Here is a 21,100-nt window from a genome sequence, read left to right on the forward strand (position 1 = left end):
CAGTTCTGACTTTAAATAAGAAAAAAAAGTAATAATCTTATATCTTTATTCTATGGCCTTGTTAAAGCCATTGTTAAGAAGACAACTCTGGGAAAAACATGTTTTCTTAAAATTCCAGCATCAGTTGTGGAACACAGTTCTGCAACTGAAAATTGTAGTACTGTACAATGAATAAAAAATATATTAAACGAGATTTTTTTTAAAAATACTCTGAGTGATGCTGATTTTGCAAGAAGGCAAGAGCCAGCACTTAAATATTCAGAGACATTATTAAGTCAATACGTATTCACAAAAGCATTTACAATTTTTTTAGCACTAGAAGAGCTTCAGTGCCATCAAAACCAATAGCATACCTTTGCTAAGTCCAACATCAGAGGGACAGAGCTATGAGAAATGTTTCAGTCACTTGTTGACCCTGAGAAAAATACTGTCAAATGTTGATCCCGTAGTATGAGATGAGATTTAGTGAGTGTGAAATTCTGTACTGGAAAAATTAAACACTTCAGTGTTTGAAGATGAGAGTGGATAGTTGAAGATGGGCAAACCCGTGCAGGAATTTAGGGTTGACAGTGTGTTCATTTCATCTGTTAGAGATATGATTTCTAAGATGCACATCCCAGACATATTAAGCTCTAGGGCAACTTTTGTCTTGGTGTTTAAAAATATTATTGAGGCAGGTCGGTCTGACTGAAAGTAAACTGTCAAATAATCTGTCAGTACTAGTTGGATGGGGGTGGACATGTATTCACCCACACTGAGATGGAAAAACTTCCCTTGTGAAATGTGGCAGCTACACAGTATTGCAGAGGAGCTCTACATAACAGTTCAGGCTAAAAAATGGGCACGTATTTCTTCAGTTGAACTGATAATGGATATCTTGGATAATCAGAAGGGAGAGTCACAGGAGTGTGACTTACAGAAAGGAACACTAAACTGTAGGAATGTGCCTTATGTAGTTTATTTTTCTTACTCTAAACTACAAGTAGTTTTTTTCCTTGTGTCTTTCTCCAAGTCTGGATTGGCTGCATCTATACCCTTCTTCTCTGTCTAAACTTTTCTGAGAACCTCCAGTGACAGAGCTATTAGCTTTCTCAGGTTAGTCTGACTGTGAGTGTTGTTGCTGATTACGAGAGTGTGACATTATGGTAATTTGTTCTAAAATTTTTTATATAAACAAGGACATAGGAGTTGTCTGAATTAATTCCTTTTCAAACAGAGCATCTCTTTTAGAAACAAAAATCCAATAAATTGGACATAATGCTACCATATTTGTTTTTCCATGAGCATTTGTTTTAGCTGCCTAAAATAAGCAAAAAAAAAAAAGAAATTTGACCAGCAAAATAATTGTTATGTAGTCTGATTCTACATAGCCACAGCTGTCAGAAATCGGAACTTGCTGTTTCTTTGTCTAAAAAGAATCAATACGAATCGATAGATAATCAGATTTCACTTTCTCATACTGATGCTTATCAAAAATGATCAAATCACATCCTGACCTTCCTTTAGAAATTAAACAGCTTAATCCCCTGCTGCTATGTACAGAAGAGCATGTCTTCAGTTCCTTAATTATTCTGTCATTCTTCCCTGAATCCTTTTTCTTGTGTCCTAGTTTTTTGAATTTTAAATGCTAGGTATGAGTACAGTTGCAGTTGCATCAGTGCCAAAAGCAGAGGTAAAATAAACCGCTATGCTTCTTTGATAGTCTCCAGTTTATGGCAAGAGCAATTCACTAAGAGAGCATGTTTATTCAGTTACCCACTGCATTAGCTAAATGTCATCATTGCTTTTCAGAATAGAGTCCCTGTTAAATCAGAGTAACTTGCGTTCCCTATTTCCAGGGCCCTGACATAATATTTTGCAAAGCCTGACTGTGCATGGCTGCTAAGTTATGCTTGTGCAGCCTCCTCTTTACGTTACCAAGTTATCTAATTTTTTTGTAAAACAAGGTGGTAGTTACGTAGTTGTACTATTCTTCATGTTTTTATTTCTTGAACTATGTGTGTTTTGTTCCATTATTTTCAGAAGTCTACAGTTATGCAGGTAGCTCTGTTTCCCTTCCTAAAAAGCAGCACATTAGTTTTCCTCTTCTCAGTTGCTTCATTGGTTTTACAGCTCTTTGAATTTTGCTTTAGAGTTTTTCGGTCTTGCCGATGTAAGTGTGCAACTTCCGTGAGTCCTCTTCAACATCCATATCAACTGGTGTTACAATAGAAAGTATTTCATAGAATCATAGAATGGTTAGAGTTGGAAGGGACCTTCAAAGGTCATCTAGTCCAACCCCCCCGCAAGAAGCAGGGACATCCCCGACTAGATCAGGTTGCTCAGAGCCTCATCCAGCCTGGCCTTGAACGCTTCCAGAGATGGGGCCTCCACCACCTTTCTGGGCAACCTGTTCCAGTGTTCTATAAATCGCATCATAAAAATTTTTTTCCTAATATCCAATCTAAATCTACCTCCCTCTATTTTAAAACCATTACCCCTCGTCCTATCACAACAGGCCCTTCTGAACAGCCTCTCCCCATCTTTCTTGTAGGCCCCCTTGAGGTACTAGAAGACCGCTATAAGGTCTCCCTGCAGCCTTCTCTTCTCCAGGCTGAACAGCCCCAACTCTCTCAGCCTGCCCTCATAGGAAAGGTGCTCCAGCCCTCTTATCATCGTCGTGGCCCTCCTCTGGACCTTCTCCAACTGGTCCATGTCCTTCTTGTGTTGGGGGCTCCAGAACTGGACACAGTACTCCAGGTGGGGTCTCACCAGGGCAGAGTAGAGGGGCAGAATCACCTCCCTCGACCTGCTGGCCACGCTTCTCTTGATGCAACCTGGGATACAGTTGGCCTTCTGGGCCACAAGGGCGCATTGCCTGCTCATGTTGAGCTTCTCATCCACCAGCACTCCCAAGTCCTTCTCCTCAGGGCAGCTCTCAATCCATTCCCCGCCCAGCCTGTATTTGTGCCTGGGATTGCCACGTCCCAGGTGCAGGACCTTGCATTTCACCTGGTTGAACTTCATGATGTTGGCACGGGCCCACTTCTCCAGCCTGTCAAGGTCCCTCTGGATGGCATCCCTCCCCTCCAGCGTGTCGACGGCACCACACAACTTGATGTCATCGGCAAACTTGCTGAGGGTGCACTCTATCCCACTGTCCATGTCTCTGACAAAGATGTTGAACAGGGCTGGGCCCAACACGGACTCCTGAAGAACACCACTCGTGACCGGTCTCCACATGGACATTGAGCTGTTAACCACCACTCTGTGAGTGCGACCTTTTCCCAGAATGTGGAGGGGAAAGGGGGAAGTGATTTATAACTATTTAGGGATGGTAGAATTGTTATAGCGCTTTTTGTTCCTAAAGTATTGGCAAAACTTTTAATGTGTCTTAAATATGCTGACAGTAGTATTTCCACGTATTTTCTGGCTTTCCTTAGTGGTTTTCTACAACTCTAAGTTTCTATTTATATTTATTGCTATCAGCTTTCTGTTTTGAACATTATATTTCTATATATATGAGACATAAACTTTAAAGCTCCATTTGCACCTTGGCAATTTCTGTGTTTAGTGAATGTATTTTTAAAAATAAATTTAAAAAAAATAAACAATCTTAAAGTTTATTCATGTGCTTCTCTTTAAATGGTTTTCTTAGTTCTGTAGAAGTGTTCCTAGATTCACAGAAGATTTAATCTTGATGCCTGAGTGGTCTGAGAGATTTTCCTTCAGTGCATATGTGTTATCAAAGGACACACTGGATGCAGATGGAAACACAGCAGCTACAAGCACTTTTGTTAAAAAACAAATACTGCTGACAAGATGTTTGGGGAGGTGAATCTTAGTTTAGGCCTTGCCTTTCAGGAGGATTTCTTCTTAACTGCCCAGTTTCTGTAGAGTGTCAGTTACAGAGACAGAAACTTTATTGTGATCTGTTTGTGATCCTGTACATCTTTCAGTGGTTTCTGTTTCTTTAGTGAGCTTGTCGTAGTCTAATGATTAGGACTGTGCTTGAAAAGTTGTACAGTCCAGCTTTGAAACTTTCAGGTAGGAAGGCCTAGAAACCCAAGTGGCCTCTTCCTGAGTGACACAGTATGTAGAAGTTTGTATATATCTCTAATGTTGTTATATATAAGCTGCCATTTTTATTATCCTGTTTAAAAAAAATCATAAATCTTCAGAATTCTTAAAATCACTAAAGCAACTCCCACCTGGAGTTACGAGTTCTTATCTCTAAGTGAGTGACCTGACTCCCTGTGTAGACCTGGATCTAGATGTGCGTGCTTGTGCTGGACTGGTGTCCAACATAAGCACCCTCAGCCTTTTCTTCTGCTATAATCTCCTCCTGATTATATTCATTATAGGATTCGGGAGCCCAGTAATCCTGTTTTTTGGTGTTGTCTCTTTATCCTTTATTAATAAGGATCCTAGTTATTAATAAATTAAAGTAAAGTAGGCAACTGACCAAGGAGCCAACTAGTTATTAGCACTAACAGTTGAACCAACATGCTTTTTACACTTTAAAAAAAATTTCCATATTTCTATGAAATTCAGTAGAACAGAGCCCTTTACAGGTATTTTTCAGACTCTGAGCAACCTGATCTAGTTGGAGATGTCCCTGCTCTTTGCAGGGGAGTTGGACTAGATGGCCTTTAAAGATCCCTTCCAACCCAAACCATTCTATTATTCTATGATTCTGTTTCCTAGAGTACAGAATTATTCAAAATCTCTCTTGACACTTTACTCAAAATGTAAGGGAGTTCTGCTTTTTCAGGAGGAAATCACATATTTGGGAATGCTTTAACTAAAGTACTCTTGATCAGAGCTGTTTTGTTTTCTGTTCTAAATTTATCTTTAAGCAATTACCTAAACGGACGTCTATCTTGAAGGAAATGAAGTGTATTTTGGAAGCAGAGTAGAGATAGAGTGAAGTGAGAATGGCCTCTGGATCTCTTACCTCATGCACAGAATCTTTGACTGCATGCAAGTAGTCTGCATGTTGTGCAATCTGTGAAAAGATGAAAGACTCTTGTTCTATGTCTTTTTAGGCTACTGAGTTATGTGCCTGAGTCTCCTGATTTGATGTAATGCTTGCTCAGATATAGCTGAACTACATCTGGTGGTAGACTCACAGAAATGGGGATTTTGTTTGTTTATTTGTTTGTTTGTTTTTCAAATAATGTGTAGAATTGGCTCTTGAATTGGTTTCTTTTCATCTTTCTTAAATTAGGAGTTTATTTTCCCAGATGTGGTATAAGGCATAGAATTAGTAAGACTGCAGCTTCAGAAACAGTGAAGGCTTGTAAGCAAGGGGCTCTTTAATAAAAAAAAAGATTCAAGACAATGACTAGAGTATCTAGAAAGAATACTTGATTTTTTTAGTGATTCATCGTCCTTTTTCTGCATATTCCCTGAAGGGCATGAAAATGTCTACTCTAGTTCTCAACCACCTTAGTGAAAACTGCAATCTGTTCGTGAGGCATCTACATAAATGGATGGCTGTCAACAATCTGACACGGTTGTTGTCACGTTCTTCTCCTAAATGTTTCACAGGAAGCTCCATAGTTCTCTACTGGGGTGGACAGTGATGGGCTACACAGAGAATGTATACAGGAACTGTGGGAGTCTTCCTGCTGAGGTCCCCGTGCAGCTTTAGAAAGAGAAATGTGACATTAATGGATCAGTGTTAGTAGAACAGGGTTCCCAAACTCTCAAGATGAAATAACTAAAATACACAAACTGTTAGTGCCCTCCTGCAGTGCATCTGCCAGTGAAAGTTTTCAGGGAAATTATGCAGTATCTGCAGATGTGCTATATGTGATAATGCTCTTGGCTGCAACAGGATGCAAAGAGCAGTTTCTCTTTTGAGTCTCGTTGTTATCTGTTTATTATTATTACTTTTCTAAATGTTTCAGTTGAATTAACCTCTTAATCTACATGATAGAGGAGTTGGCTATACAAGTGTGTTTTGATCATGAACACATGAACTTCTGGAATCTTTAAGTAACAGAATTATTTGAGTGTTTTCTCAGCATCTGAGTTATTTGACTTACTGTTTCTTTACCTTTGCTTAACTCTGCATCATCTTCCTTACATTGAAAGCTGTAATAGAATATTCACAAAATACAGAGGAGGTAACAGTAAAAAAGCTAACTCTTGGAGAAGAAAAATTATATTTAAGAGTCAGAGGTTATTTTAAATTAAGGTAGTCTTTACATGATATTAGTGAAAATTGATTTCCAAGACCTAGTCAACATATATTTTTGGTAACTCATTACATGCAGTAATTCAGAACTAAGTACTTCCAGAGGAGCCTCAATGAAAAATAAATCTAATTGTTTTAATGGAAAATGAGAAAGTTATATTAGTGTCTTGTGGTAGCACAAATAGAATTACACTAATTATGCTAAAGACCTCTTTATTTGAGAGAAAAGTGTTTCTATGTAAGATTTTTCATGTTTAATTGCACTGAGCTGTGGTGGGTTAACCCCACTTGCCAGACTTGGTTCAGGAGCAATGAGAGAAAACTTTCCCCCACCCAACCCAGACTCTGGTCTTCATTTTCTTGAAATCACTAAAGCACCATTACCGGGAATCAGGATCTGCAAAGCCACCATGATTTCACTGAAATTTTCAATTGCAACCACAGAAGTAAAATTCAACAATCTTTTTGATTTCTGTTTCTGATGTGTTAACTTTGCTTTCTGTTTGCTGTTCGGTAAGAGTCTAGATTTGAAAAAAACGACATGTAGTATTGCTAAGATGCCTTTATTTTGATTCTCTACCTATATCTTTTGCTGCTTGCCCTGAACTGGGAGTTTTTAAATTCTGCATACAAGTAGCTTGAGTAATGTGGTGTATACTCACTTAGTATTTTTGGCAGTGACTGATTTGAGTGACAGAAGGCAAGCTGACGAGCAGTGGCGGGAGGCATAGGTAGCAAGAGAACATGTTTGTTTAAAGATATTATGCAAAGGAAGCAACTCCTGCCCTGAATGGCCACAGGGAACAAGCTGTACTGAAAGAGACTGACAAAAAGGTTGCTGAGAGGTCAGACTCTCTACAAAATACCCGTGTTCCTGTGTTTCACGATGGCCATGTTTCATCTGTATCATGGATATTTCTGTGAGGGAGCTCAGCTGTATTTTTCCTCGGTGGTCATCATTGTTCCATAGATGGCAGCTGCAGAAGAAGTTGTAGTTTGGTGCCAGTCCAAGTCAGTGTGTGTGGGCAAAGTACTCTGTTCTGGTCTGAGAGAGATGAAGGAATCTGATTTCAGCAGCAAATCACTGCTGCAACCAGAATTAGCAAAATATTTGTATATGCATAGTTGTTATCTAAAATATTGTGTACATCAGGTACAATAAGAGGTGTGCTGCTTTCTGACAGCCCACTTGGAAAGGCTTATTAAATTCTATGCTCCAGGTATCATGTGCTCTATAGAACACGTAATTAATCGAGGATTGCAGTAAAAAACTAAAAAGAAGAATAAATACTGTAAATAGGGAATGACACTGCCCATATTAAAGCATTAAGTAGCTTAGCTGATGTCAGGAATGTTCCAAATGGTGAGAGTTGTCTGAAGTTGCATCTTAAAAATATGTCTATAAATAAACCAAAATGAGAATACAGGCTCATGCACTGGCCCAAAATCACATAAACTTTTTAGTTGTTTAATTGCATGCTTCCTGATACAGTTTGAACTGTGCCAAATCACACTTGTTTGGATAATGCCCAGATGGTTTGGGTCCTAGCTTGTGTAAGGGACAGTTTAAAATGAGCAGTGGGAACGTTGTCTCCTTGCTCTGGGGAAAGAGGTTGGCTGTGTGGCAGCCGTTTCTGTGCCACTTGGCCTTGGATCCAGAGAATGGGTCCTGGCTGGTTTAGTGGGTATAGTCTTAGAAACCGCTCTGTTTCACTTAGCAGTTAGATCAAAAGCAAACCTTCTAATACTTTTTTTTGGGGGAATGTAAAGGCAAAAAGGAACCCAGGACTTACAATGCTGTTCCTGTTCACTATTTTAACCATTGTACTCCTTTAACTCCTTGCTGCTGTCCTCCGAGCTCACAAGACATCAAGGGCTTTCCTATGCTTATGTTCTAAATGTGTTTTCCTTGCTCTCGTTGCCTCTCTTCCTAACCTTTCAAGGTTTCTTTGGTTCCTTCTTTACCTTTCTGATGCAAGATCTTTGTTCATCAATTATTTGTCTTCCCTTTCTGTACCTGTGACAGGTGGGCGTGACCCTCTTGGGTAGTGGTGCAGCGTAGACAGTATCAAGATGGTCAATACTAGTGTTTCTATTTGCTGACACTTTTCTTTCCTGTACAACTGAAAGCTGGTTGTCTAGGGAAAATTGAAAAGAAAGAAGGAAAGAAAGGAGAGGAAATAGGCATTTATTGCCTAGCCTTGCTGCTTGGCTGCCTGGCAAGTGTAAAGGCAATCACTGAAAAGGTCTGGAGAGAATCACCAGTTCTGAGACGTCTTAAGCACAGCATGAAACATCCTGGACTGAGCTGGAGATACCACTGCTGCCGGAGCAGGTACCAGCTCCTGTTGTTACTCAGACATTATTATATATTTCTTTATAGCCACAGTGTGAACTTGTATTTAAACTCCAGAGTTTCTGTTGGTTTGTAGTAACTGTAGTGGTGGATGTGAAGAAAGTCTTTGCATAGTAACTGATGGGGGGTTTTTTTTTGTGTATAAAGGAAAGACTAATATTTCGTTATAGCTCTGTGCTTGGTAAATAGAGCCTTTTAAAAAATTTATTGAGTTTTGCAAGTGAGTTAATAGTGACTGCCACAATTAAGTGATAATTTAAGCAGTCCTCTTGGCCAAAATTTCTCTGCTTTTCAGTATTGTTGTTTTGCTGTGTTGTAACTTCTGTAGAGAAAGGAAATCCTGACCTCTAAAAATAAAATGCATTGTTATTTTAAGAATGTGAAAGAAGAATGTTTCAGCTTGGTTAATTTGATTGTTTCAAAAATTTTGTACATTTCTATCTTTATTTTAAAACAGTTGTGTCAATGTAAGACTTCATGTATTTATTTTTAAAGTTAGGCTTAGGTCAACAACCTTGTTTAGGTGAGGTCAACTTAACTTATGTTTTAGCAACTTAGGCTAAGTCAACAAACATTCAGTGACTCAACTTCTCCACAAGCTGTGAAGACATTGTTCAGCCCACAGCCCTTATGTGTGCTGGATCATTATCTTTGTGCTGTGAAAGACTTCCAGGTTTTATCAAGGTTCTTGTTGCTGTTACAGTAATCACTAATAGGAAGGCTTGCAAAAATCGAACTAATCTGGAAGGAAAAAATAGCAACTTTTTAGAAGGAGAAAACAGTTATTGCTAAAAAAGACGTAGTTCAATTTCATGTAAAGAAAAAGGTAAATGAGGATTGAAAAAATTAAAAAGACAAGTCTGATTATCTCCTAGAATAAAGCAACAGAAGCTATCCCTTATAGGAAAAGTATGAAATTTCAGTAACGTACAAAAACACATAAACAAGAAAAGGACTTTTTTTTTTTTCTTTTGCACTTTTAGCACTGAGGATTTTATCTCCCTATTCTGTTACAAAAACATGACAATTTTAATATGTTGACAGAAGTATTTTTGCAAAATGATCACAGCAACAATGCTGGATTACATTAGTAATTACCCTGAAACCAGCGTCAGTGTTTAGAGTATGTGTTTTCCGGCTCTTCCAGATGAAGTTCTTTGTGTGGAAGAAATATATTTCTCATCAGTTTTTCATTTGAGATATCTACTGTGCTAATCTTCCAAATACATAATTATTAAACCAGACTGGTGAGAGTTATCTCACCTTACACAGTCTCATCTTCCCTTTTAGTTCATTTCTGTTAGAAATTTTGCTTTACTACAGCAAAGAGGAAGGCTAAATACGTTCTCCATTCAAATAACTGTGTATATGATTAATTGTTATTACTAATTATTGAAAGCTTCTCAGTTCATATTAGAAAAATGTTAACGTTTAGACATATCAGGTCTTTAAAAGTTGTGTTTCCTTAATAATAAAACCATTTGATTGTCACAGTAATTGGATAGAGTTTTGGATATCCATTTTTTCCAGCAGTTTGTCTGATCTTTGTTTTGAGAACAATTGTTAATAAGAGAGCACTGTTATGGAAGTACATAGTTCAGCTTGTCTCTGCATGTGAATGGACGTATGCCATTGAAATTATTGACTGACACGATGGATAATGGATTAAATGAATTACTGAATACTTATAATTAGAGGTTCTAGTTATTGAAATTTAATATGAATCTGCAAATTTTTTTTGTAGTATCATTTGAAGTATTTTTAAATGAAAACACATAATTTGCATAATCATTTGGCTTCTGTACAGTTATTGGTCAAATATTTTGGTGTATTTTCATGGGATACTTAGAATTGCTAAGGGTAAAAACACTTCAATGATTTCTTCCACTTTGGTATCTGCTGAGGAAAGGCTAGTGCTGAGCCTTCTTTTGCCCTGTGTTTTATGGATAATCTGCTGCCATAATACCCACAAGCTGTGCAATACCAAATTATTCCTTGAGGTTCTGACTAGCAGTTTTTTCAACCTGAAGAAGTGAGGGGTGTTGGGTTTTTTTGTTTGTTTTTTTTTTGTTTTTTTTTTTTTTTGTTTTTAATCTTAGGCCTAGATAACGGTTACATGAAATTTTCAGGAAATGAAAGAAGCATACAACTTCAGTCTGCTTATGAGTGACTTCAAATGGTAGTCGTGTTTCCTGTTTTTTGTCATAAAAGCTGCTACAATATCATATAAACATGTTTTATATGAATGTTTAGACAGCAGTTTTTTAAGGCTCTGTGTTTGGTTTAAAAGTCTCTTACGCTGTTCCCAAATGTGGTAGCATTACAGTATACATAAGGGGAAACTATTGGCATAATATGAGACAAGCATTGTTGAAAAGGCAAGAGTGGGAGTGCTGAAAACTGATATTTAGGTCTTTTTTGTTGAAATTTTTAGGAATAAACCATAGGGTAATCACGCTTCTTGAGAGGTTATGTATATACATTTTATTTCTTGTGGAGATGTAATTGATTAAAGTAGTGTTCAGAGTCTGTGAATGATTGCTGCATCTACGTTCAGTAAATATTAATAGTTTAAAAGCTAGTAAACTAGCAAATTTAAATCACTGTTGTCCACAATAAACACATTGTATTCAGAATTGTAATACACTTGTAATCACTACAGACAACAGTAATGAACACTGACTTGTTAATAGAATATTTCATTTTCCTTTTTAAGGTGGTTGATGCCCCATCCCTGGAAACATTCAAGGCTGAGTTGGATGGGGTTCTGAGCAACCTGATCCAGTTGAAGATGTCCCTGCTCCTTGCAGGGGGGTTGGACTAGATGACCTTTAAAGGTCCCTTCCAACCCAAACTCTTCTATGATTCAATGATTCTGTCTTCCTAATGGCCTTACACATTTCTCATAAATTTACCTTAAATAGCAAAATTGAAATTAATACATAATTTTTGCTAAATTGCAAATCTGGAATCCAGAATTGTTTGCAAGTGATATAAATCATGTGAGAGCTGATCTTTCTCTGTATAAAAAAAAGGTGGGGGGAGGGCACTCTTGAAATACACAACTAAACTGTGTCATTTTAACAAGTTGTTATACTCTAAAGGTATAATAACCTAACCGTTTCAGTTGTAAACTAATGCACCTTACATTAGACGATACTGAAAGCGGTTTAAGGTGATGCATTTTATTTCACACTTGGAGTAGACTGTATCTGGACAGTTGTGGTGTTTTAATGACTAATGATACCTTGTTAAGCATCCAGAAATACATTGGTTTTTCTGCACCCTATGTAAACAATTTTCCACTCTCCAGATTCTTACAGAAATACTGCATTTCCTCTTTATCGCAATTCCAATGACCATTTTATTCCTAGTAATTCCACTTTAAGCAGCTATTATACCAAAACAATGGCTTTTATTGGTGTTGGGAATTTAGATCCAGTAGCATCATTTTTAATTAGTTTTTAGTTAGCTTAGCTTTAGTTAGCTTTTAGATAGCTTCATATATATGCATTTCCTATTTTGCACTGTATTTGGCAAAAATAAATGCTATTTATAGCGTTGCAGTACCAAGCAATGTGGCTGCTTTTTGTTTACTTTTGTTTGTGCATATCGACATTATTTTTGGCAGGCGTAAGCTTAGCTGAGGGAATATTTCTGTCACTGATGCAACAGTTGGTCCTTAGACAATGTTTTATTTCGAGACTCATGCCATCAAAATGTCTTTCTTGGCTTGAGAGTAGTTTATCTGGGGAAAACTAACTCAAATGCAGAAGATAATTATATATAATTTACCAAAAAACATTGTGGTGGAGTTTTATTTTGCTCTATAGAATATAATAAATGATACCTCAAAATACACATATTTATACACACATATATAATACATGTAATATAGCAAATGCTTTTAAAGGTAGAAAAAATAGAACTAATTTGAGAAGAGCAAATGGAATGGGAATATAAAGAGAGAACAATCAGTTTAAGTCATAATGAGTTTAGAGGGAATGCCTGTACTATCTCTGAAATCCAGTGAAATGAGAAAATTCTTTCAGTGTTTGAAAAAGATCAGCCTTGCCCATTTTGAAATATAGCTTTAATTTTTCACTGCTTTTGTAAAAGAAAATGCTCATTATCATGACATGCCATCAGGCTTGTATACTGTAGCAAGGTAGGAATCTGTTTAATTAAGTTTATAATCCCACCAGGATTACTTATACAAGTTCTAAATTTAAAACATTTATGAGAACAGTGAATCTGCCCGCTGCCAGCTCAAGTGCTGGGCTGAAGGGAGAAGAGTTTCTCCAGCCGTGGAGCACTGTCACGCAGGCTCCCGCAGGCTTTTAGGTTCAGCTCAGCACTGCTGGGTCAGGTGTTGAGTGGTTCTATAAGACATCCAGGTATGTTAGTGTCTGTGTCATCTGCTTTTCTGTTACCTGGGCTATGCTAGCATCTCTATGGATGAAGAGAGTAACTAAACTTCAGATTACATCTCTTGAAAGCTTTGATTCACTCCCACTTAGCATAATATAAAGCAAATTTCTTTAAAAGCTAGAGTAACCTTTTCACATCTAAGCCATTAATTTAATTCATTATTGAACTAGAAGAATGCTTTTGGCTCTAGGTTGAATAATTTATTATTTTAATGAGATTTGTAAATGATACCTTAAGAATCAAGATCCCTCAGCATTATTTGGCTTATTCTTACAGTTTTAATCCTTAACATTTACTGCATCTTAAATATAAAACACTTGATGTTTTCTCCCACAGTCTCAAATGTGAAGATAAATAGTTAGGGGGATGTTACTTTAGCATTAAAATATACTTATAGAAATAGATTATTATGATTAAGTTTGGAAACATTGTTTTATGTGTCTAGTAATTTAAGGTAGTTACAAGTCTAGTAACTTTAATCTGAAGAAATAGGCATTTTCTAATGAGCTATCGTTTAGGCAGAGCTGAAAAATACCTCTTCTGGCCTAAAGACATCTTTTTTGTGCTAATCTGGGGAGAGGTTCTAGCATCATGGAATAATACAGACTGGAAGGGACATCTGTAGGTCATCTAGTCCAAACACCTGCTCCAGAAAGGTCTAATTAGATGACCTTGCTGAGGAACTTGTCTTTGAAAAGTTATCAGCTGTGGCTAAGGGATGCACTTATTTCTCTCTCATTTTGTAGTGGGTACCACATTGCTCACAGTGGAAGCAGAAGGCAAGTGATCTTGCTTGCTTGGCAGAAAAGCCGTTTTCAGAATACAGTGATAAATATGGTCATATATTAAAAAATATATATCCCGTTTGGTACTAGTCTGAGGAATGGACTACTCTGCCTTCAAAATTAATTATATTAATGAAGTCATACATATTAATTAAAATACCGAATTTTACAATCATGTATTTTACAGTGTAGTAAATTATTACGGGTTTCTATTTGCAGTTTCCTGAATGTGGTTTCTACGGAATGTATGACAAAATTCTGCTCTTCCGTCATGACCCTGCCTCTGAAAACATTCTCCAGTTGGTGAAATCAGCTGCAGATATTCAAGAAGGAGACCTAGTTGAAGTTGTCTTATCAGGTAACTGAAAAACACTGAAATTTACTGTCAATAAGTGATTTGATCTATGTGTATTCTACATTTTTAGAGGAAAATATCTTGAAAATTAGAATTGATCTTCACATATCTTGCCTGAAGTATCAACAGTTTAATATTTAATTGAGTAGAGTATACATTTTTCTATTAGTTGATGTAGTCAGTTCATAATTACCTGTGGAGGAACTGTTAAGGCTATTCTTACCAATAGTAACCTGACTGCGTTTAAAGTAAGAATTTTTAGCTTTTACCTTATCTGAACTGCCATAACAATGTCCATTGGAAATAGAGTAACTGCTTTTCAAACCTCTACATAACAATGCCTGCCAGGACTGCTCTGTCCTCTTACATAGAATCATAGAATAGTTTGGGTTGGAAAGAGTGGAGTAAGAGTTAGGTCACATAATCTAAGCCAACTAAGCTTTTAAATACGTTTTTTGGTTTTTTTTTTGTATAGGACCCTATTCCATATTCCTTGATTAGAGTAGGAAGAAGTACCACGGGGAATAATGCAGGTCATTCTTGTGAGTCGTCATTCTTCTTTTCCATATCGGAAACAAATTTTTCCCGATCTCTTATTTCGTGTTTCCCACAGAAAACAGTCATTCTAGATCAGGAAATCAGCTGAGGTGGAAAAAAATCAGCAAGGAATTTAATGCTTTATTTGATATATAGTTTATATGCTTTTGAAATGGAGACTGCATATCTCCCAGTTCGCCAAAACTGGGCACGTAGCGATTTAAATCTTCAAGAGCAGCACTTTATGCAGTACTTTCAAGTGATAAAGGAGAACTATACTGTTTAAGATCATTAGAGAGTTTGTGGTTTTATTTTTTAGGTGAAGTGTCTCTCCACGAAAGTGGTCAAGCATAAGCAACTCTGCAATATTTAGAGGAAAGCTGTTAAGCCAACACTGCATGAAAGTGTGAGTGGTACCTACCATTGCCCAGGATCTGGATATTTTTTCTTCTCCAGCTTAGAGTACATTGCTGGCTGAAGACTCATAACTTTAATGTTACAAAGTACTGTTGTACTGTGTTCTAGTAACCAAATTGTAGCTAAAAGTAAATCCCCAAAGTGCACTATTACACACTTACTAATAATTCTGTTATACAGTTGTTGACAGTATTGATCAGCTGTATAATCTTATCTGTTTTTATTTATGATGAACTCATAAAAGAAATTTATCTTTGTTTATTACTTTCTTGTTATTGATTTACATCATTTCTATCATGGACTATTTCCTTTTTGCAACTCACTGACTGTATCAATTGCATCAAAAGTTGTGCGATTGTAGCAGTGTGTTATGATGAGTTAAAAAAAAAAGAAAAAAAAGAAATAGAGACTTTAGAGGATCCAGTTCTTCCAGAACTTCATTGTAATGGAGGAAATTAAGAAAATTGTTGTATCTTGAATAAATTTACAATTTAAAATGCATCTGTAATATCATGATAACTAAGTATATTATGATTTTTTGCATACTGTTTCATAGTTCACAGGAAATAGGGTGTGATCATACCATTTTTGAGTCTTTAATTCTTAATTTCATTAACTTGTTTTCATTGAAAGCGATTAGTAGTTCTAATCCCTGAGAACAGTTCTTGTTTCAGTTTTGTCATCCTGTTAGCAGTAGTTAATTTGTTTCTTTGTCTCTTCTTGTTTTGTTTTGTTTGGTTTGATTTTTGTGTCCCCCTCTCCTCTCCCTTTTTTTTCCCCCTAGTATATCTAAAGCTACTTCTGGAAAATACAAGGGAGAAGTATTACTGTCTCTTTGACTAACCAGCAGTCCAGTGCTGAAAGCTGTTTCACGTGTTGTTTTGAGAGTGCCTAATTAATGTAATCTTAACTACAGCCATCACTCATGTCCTCACTAAAATGAAGTGTCTTTTTTAACTTACAAGTCAGGGTTGAGGAATCTTAAGATTCTTCTGGAAAGGTATACTGCTTTCTTAATTCCATATAGCCCAGAGACTATGATTTTGTTTCCTTGTTTTTATTGAACAATTGAAGTAATCATTTTTCTCCTCTATTCAAAAATGTTTGAAAGTCTTCCTTGGACCTTTTCTTCCTTAGCTATGAAAAATTGTTATCTAGTTCATATGCAAATAAATGTGTATTTATAGTAATTTATTTTACCAAAGCTGACAAAGTATTCTTTTTAAAAACACTTATTTTAAACTAGCTTCAGAGGCAATAGAAGTAGAACAGTACAGAGTACTTTAAAAAATTATAGCCTAATAATGATATTACTGTCAAATAATGAAGTTCACACAATGTTCATCCAATACGTTTGATCGTGCATACCAGAAATGTACACTTACTCTGTGCAAAAGATGGCAAATTATTTATTTTTAGATTATGATTTGGATTAGATTATTATTTATTTTAAATCCATATATCTCGTGGACTAGAGAGCCAAGAGCTGGACACAGTACAGAACTGGACCCAGTGCACAGTACTCAAGGGTGGCCGTGCAATGACATTGGTAGGCACCTATGAGTGCAACCCGTCAGGCCCTGTGGATTTATCTTTGTCCAGTTTGCTTAAGTGTTCCTTAATCTGATTCTCCTTTGCTGAGGGCAAGTCTTCCTTGCTTCAGACTTTCCATGTGGTCTCAGGGATCTGGGATTTCTGAAGGCTGGTCTTGCCAGTAAAGATTGAGGCAAAGAAGGTGTGGAGTACCTTGGCCTTTTCCCTAGCCTTTGTCACTAGGTTACCTGTCCCGTTCAGCAGTGGGACCACATTTTCCCATGTCTTCCTTTCGTCACTTTAGTTAAGAAGATGATGCTTACTATTTCTTCATATTTAATCAAATTATATTCTCTCTTAGTCTTATGGAAATTGTCATAGTACAATATGCTGAAATGGGACTGAAAAGAGATTACAAGCGTACATCTCAGATGCTTTAAGTAGGTCTGTGTTGTAACACGTATAAATACTAGTTCTTCTTTTTCATTGTTCTTCACCTTCTCGTTTCTCTCTCATTGCCTGAGTTCTTGTGTGAGTCACTGCTCTGCTCTGGACCTATTCTGCTTTGGTGGGCATGCCCACATGAGTAAGAAAGCTGATTTTTGTAAGGTATTAGTTGTGTCTTTCAGTCCTGTTAAGTTTTAAGGAACAAAACTGAGAAAGAGAATTAATACACTTGAACAGCAGTTCTTCGGCGTTTTCATTCCAAAAATTGCTTTTCTAAGGGTGATTTTCGTTAATCTTTATCGAGTCATCATGTCACCACAGATCATCAAAATATATCTCTAGATCCTCTGGCTACTAGTGTAGCCAAAGTTCCCATATTTTTGTTACTAATAAAGACACTTCTTGATGAGAAGGCCTTTGGGGTTTTTTTCAAGTTATTTGTACTACTTTTTAGATTCTTTAACTTTATGCCTACCACTTAAACCAGTGATCCTTCAGGAATTTCAGAACATCACTACATAAAATCTTCTACAAGTTATTAGAACTTTGCATAAAAACTACATTTCTTGCACAAGACGTAAAAGGATGCCAAGGATTTTACAGCAGCTAGCCATTTATAAGTATTAGAAAGATCATTCAGATAGAATGGACTGCAGCAGTCAGGAAAGAATATTTAAATTCTTTTATTTTCTTGATGCAAAACTATTTTATTATTTTAATATCAGATTAAATAAGTATTTAATAGCAAATCTATCAATCTACGATAAAATATATTCACTTAAAATATATTCACCTTAAATACTGATGGATGTAATAAATTATTGCAATAGTATGTGTGATGAGAAAATTATATTTTCTTTCCCTTTCTGCCCTTTACATCCTCAAGAAAAGTAATGCATTTTTGAACACTATTCTGTAAGTCTAAATAGGTGCTTACTTTCAGATACACTGTCTTTTCTGGCATGTAAGATTGTAAGGTTCTTACATAATACAAACAAAAACCCAAAGAAAATTGTAGAAGTTTTATGATTTTGTTATTTTGAGCAAGAAATACATTAAAATGTTACCGCAATTTGAACTTTGAAGGCAAACGTTTCTATTGCTTATTACTTTACTAAGGTACTGGGAAAGAAAATGTGAGATGTTGCAACTTCTCTTATAGACTAATAAACTTTATTTACAAATCTTCTGCCCTATTTTTCTCCGAAAATGACAAGTGTTTTCTTCTGGTACTACATTGATAATCCAAAAATTGTGTGGGGCTTCATGGAGAACCACTGCTTAGGTATCTAGTTCTGGAGCTGAGGATTTTTTTTCCCCCTCCCCAATTACAATGCAGCGAGTTCAGCAAGAAACAGCCTTTCATCCCTCATACCTCTTCAGGCACATTATCTTTGTAGATTACACACTGATAAAAGTCTTTCTGCTAGTACAGTTGCGTGTATGAGGTCTTAAAGTGATGTAGTTAATTGATGCAAACTGCTTCTTAGACCAACCATTGTGTTAAAACACTGAAATCAGCTTTTTGAAAAAAAGCAAACAAACAAAACCAGTTGTTACCCACCTAGCTATGTAAAGAGATCTTATTATGAAACCTTGACACAACATGAGGTTTTCCAGAGGAGGAGTGGAGACCACTCAGTCATCAGTTGGTGGTATCTCAAGGACTTTAACAGCTGAAACCTAAGAGAAGGGGTGGGTCAGTTGTTTGCACCTTTTCAGTTGCACTGTCATACCAGATTCCTCAGTGTGATTTCCTGAAGCTGGAATTCTAGCTTTTATCAGCTTGCGTCTACTTTCAGTCTTCCTCCTGTCCTACTGCAGGAGTTTCCTGTGAAGAGTAATTGCTAAGACACGTTTTCTATATTGACATGCTGTAATAGCAGCTCCTAAACACTACAAGTAGTGCAGTACAAGTACACTGACAAGAGTAAGTAAAAGATCAGCCATGCAATACTGGTTCTGACGTTATAGAATTGGGAATCGTTTCCTCCCCGAGTTGCACATGAACTTTAACTTTGCAGAAATTGCTGGATTTAGTTAAAGTCATCTTCTAACAGTTCAGTGTTTTTCACTACACAGCACTGTGTACAGAAGACTTACTTTCTCTCTAAATGCAAAAGACAGCAAGTGAAACTTGTAATATGTCATGGCCTGGCTGATGATTATGTATTACAAATGAAAGCCTGCAGTCAGATATGTCAAGTTCTACAAGAAGTTAAATACATTTTCTCCCTAAACACTCAAGAGCATTAGTGTCCCCCCACAGATGAGCCTTAACCAAATGCAGCAATTAATTTCTGTGATGTTAAAATTCCTATGTCTTGGAGGGGAGGAAAGTGTGCCCAGTTCTGCAGCACTGGAGAAGACAAAGAATGTTATGAACAGTCTGTAATGTTAGAGGAAGTAATCAAACTAACATGAGCAGTTTTTAATTGAAATATATTCAGACATAGATTCAAGTTATTACAGATTATGGCAGCAGTGCATCAGAAATTAGCTGAAGATAGGTTATTGCTTCTATTTAATTTAAAAATAAGTCTGCCTAAATAGAGGGCCATAAGAATATTTTCATAATACTTAATAATTTGGATATGCCTTGAAAATTTATTTTGAAGGGAGGAAAACCCCTCTGAAAACAGGAAAGATTGGTCTTGAGCACTGCAGTGGATGATGTTGAGCACTTGAGCAGTGGGAGGGACAAATGAAATGCAACATATGTTCAGATGCTTATGCTGAACTGGTTGAAATGTTTTATTTCTAGCTTGCATTACAAATGTCTAAACAGAATATACATTCTAAAATTCTGTAAATTCAAGGTATATTACGGCAGTTATTTTTGAATGGCATGTCTAAAAGCGGCAGTAGAACATAGTGTTACTGCTACAGCTTTGCTGCTGAAAACTCCATGCGGTGTGGGTAAACATCCCCTGAGGCACTGACATCTGATGTCAAAAGCTGTACCGATCTACTGCATTCATTTTTTATTGCACATGTCGATACTGGTCAGGGTAGAGAAAGCTGAACTGTCAGTCCTAGTACTATGGGTTATACAACAGTTCATATCCTATACTATGCATTTTCTAATTTTCATTGCAGTTTACTTAATTACAATGTCTTTTATAAAGACTGGACAACCTACGATTAGTTATTTTTTTTTTATTGTGCTTATGTTCTTGGCAGTTTAAGGAATAATAAATATGATCATCTTCTGGTTTAGAGCTTATGTTACAGGTTCTTGAGAGATATGAAAACATATGTAGAAAATGTATAGGTGAGAGGAATTGCTCACTGTAGCTGAAGCATTTTAGTACATTTTAGAAAATTGTATCTGGGGATGTCATACAATGTAACTGTTTGTGTTAGAGGTTTCTGGTGAAACACAAGGAATTTAATCAGCTCAGAATGCAGCACCTGCTGTGCTTTTGTATTCATAATGAACATTATTACTTGCATTTTGCATTGGTGCATTATGCAGTAGGATTTTAGTGGAATGTAAGAATCGTGTAACTCGCTGAGTAAATGTATGTCTGCGAACTGGTCCAGAGGAGGTAAGCACAGGCAATTGCAGTTAGCCAGAGGAATTGTCACTCAGAGCCAATATAGATTCTGGCATTTTAGAAGTAAGAGGTCGGGCTTTATTATGAGAGTGGAAGGAAAGGGTATTCTGAGTTACAGATTCAGTCAACTGCACGTTAAAAGAGGAAAAGGGAACTTTCATTATGAACGTGAGTAGCCCTCTTAAGTACAGTTTTGTTTTCACCTCTTACACTGTTTCTTTCTTTTATGTATTTTTTAAAATATTACCTGGTTTAATACTTTATTTCAGTTGACTACATGATATTCTGATAGTGTTTGTGTAGGAGATGTGGGGATATGTCAGAAATGTATTACTTAAACCCACAAATTTGTGTGTTGAACTCAAGTGTTTATCAAACAGTATCACTAATACCATTCTGTCAGTAATGTATTGCTTGCCATGTTGCTGTTTTCTTAGTTGTGCATTTTGTATTTCATTTCTTCTTCAAAACATTGGAAAAGTGCATCTGATCTCC

The 21,100-nt window shown here is 36.6% G+C and overlaps 1 protein-coding gene across 3 annotated transcripts in view; it reads left to right on the top strand.

Moving 5' to 3' along the window:
* PRKD1 (protein kinase D1) overlaps nt 1-21,100 on the top strand; it is a 142,215-nt gene that overhangs the window by 52,538 nt on the left and 68,577 nt on the right. For all 3 annotated transcript variants that reach the window (XM_086749296.1, XM_086749297.1, XM_086749298.1), the window contains exon 2: nt 13,976-14,114. In XM_086749296.1, the coding sequence (XP_086605422.1) occupies nt 13,976-14,114 (139 nt within the window). The remainder of the gene's footprint in view (nt 1-13,975; nt 14,115-21,100) is intronic.

This window comes from Chlamydotis macqueenii, chromosome 5 (genome assembly GCF_036417535.1).
Source record: "Chlamydotis macqueenii isolate bChlMac1 chromosome 5, bChlMac1.mat, whole genome shotgun sequence".
Classification (NCBI taxonomy): domain Eukaryota; kingdom Metazoa; phylum Chordata; class Aves; order Otidiformes; family Otididae; genus Chlamydotis; species Chlamydotis macqueenii.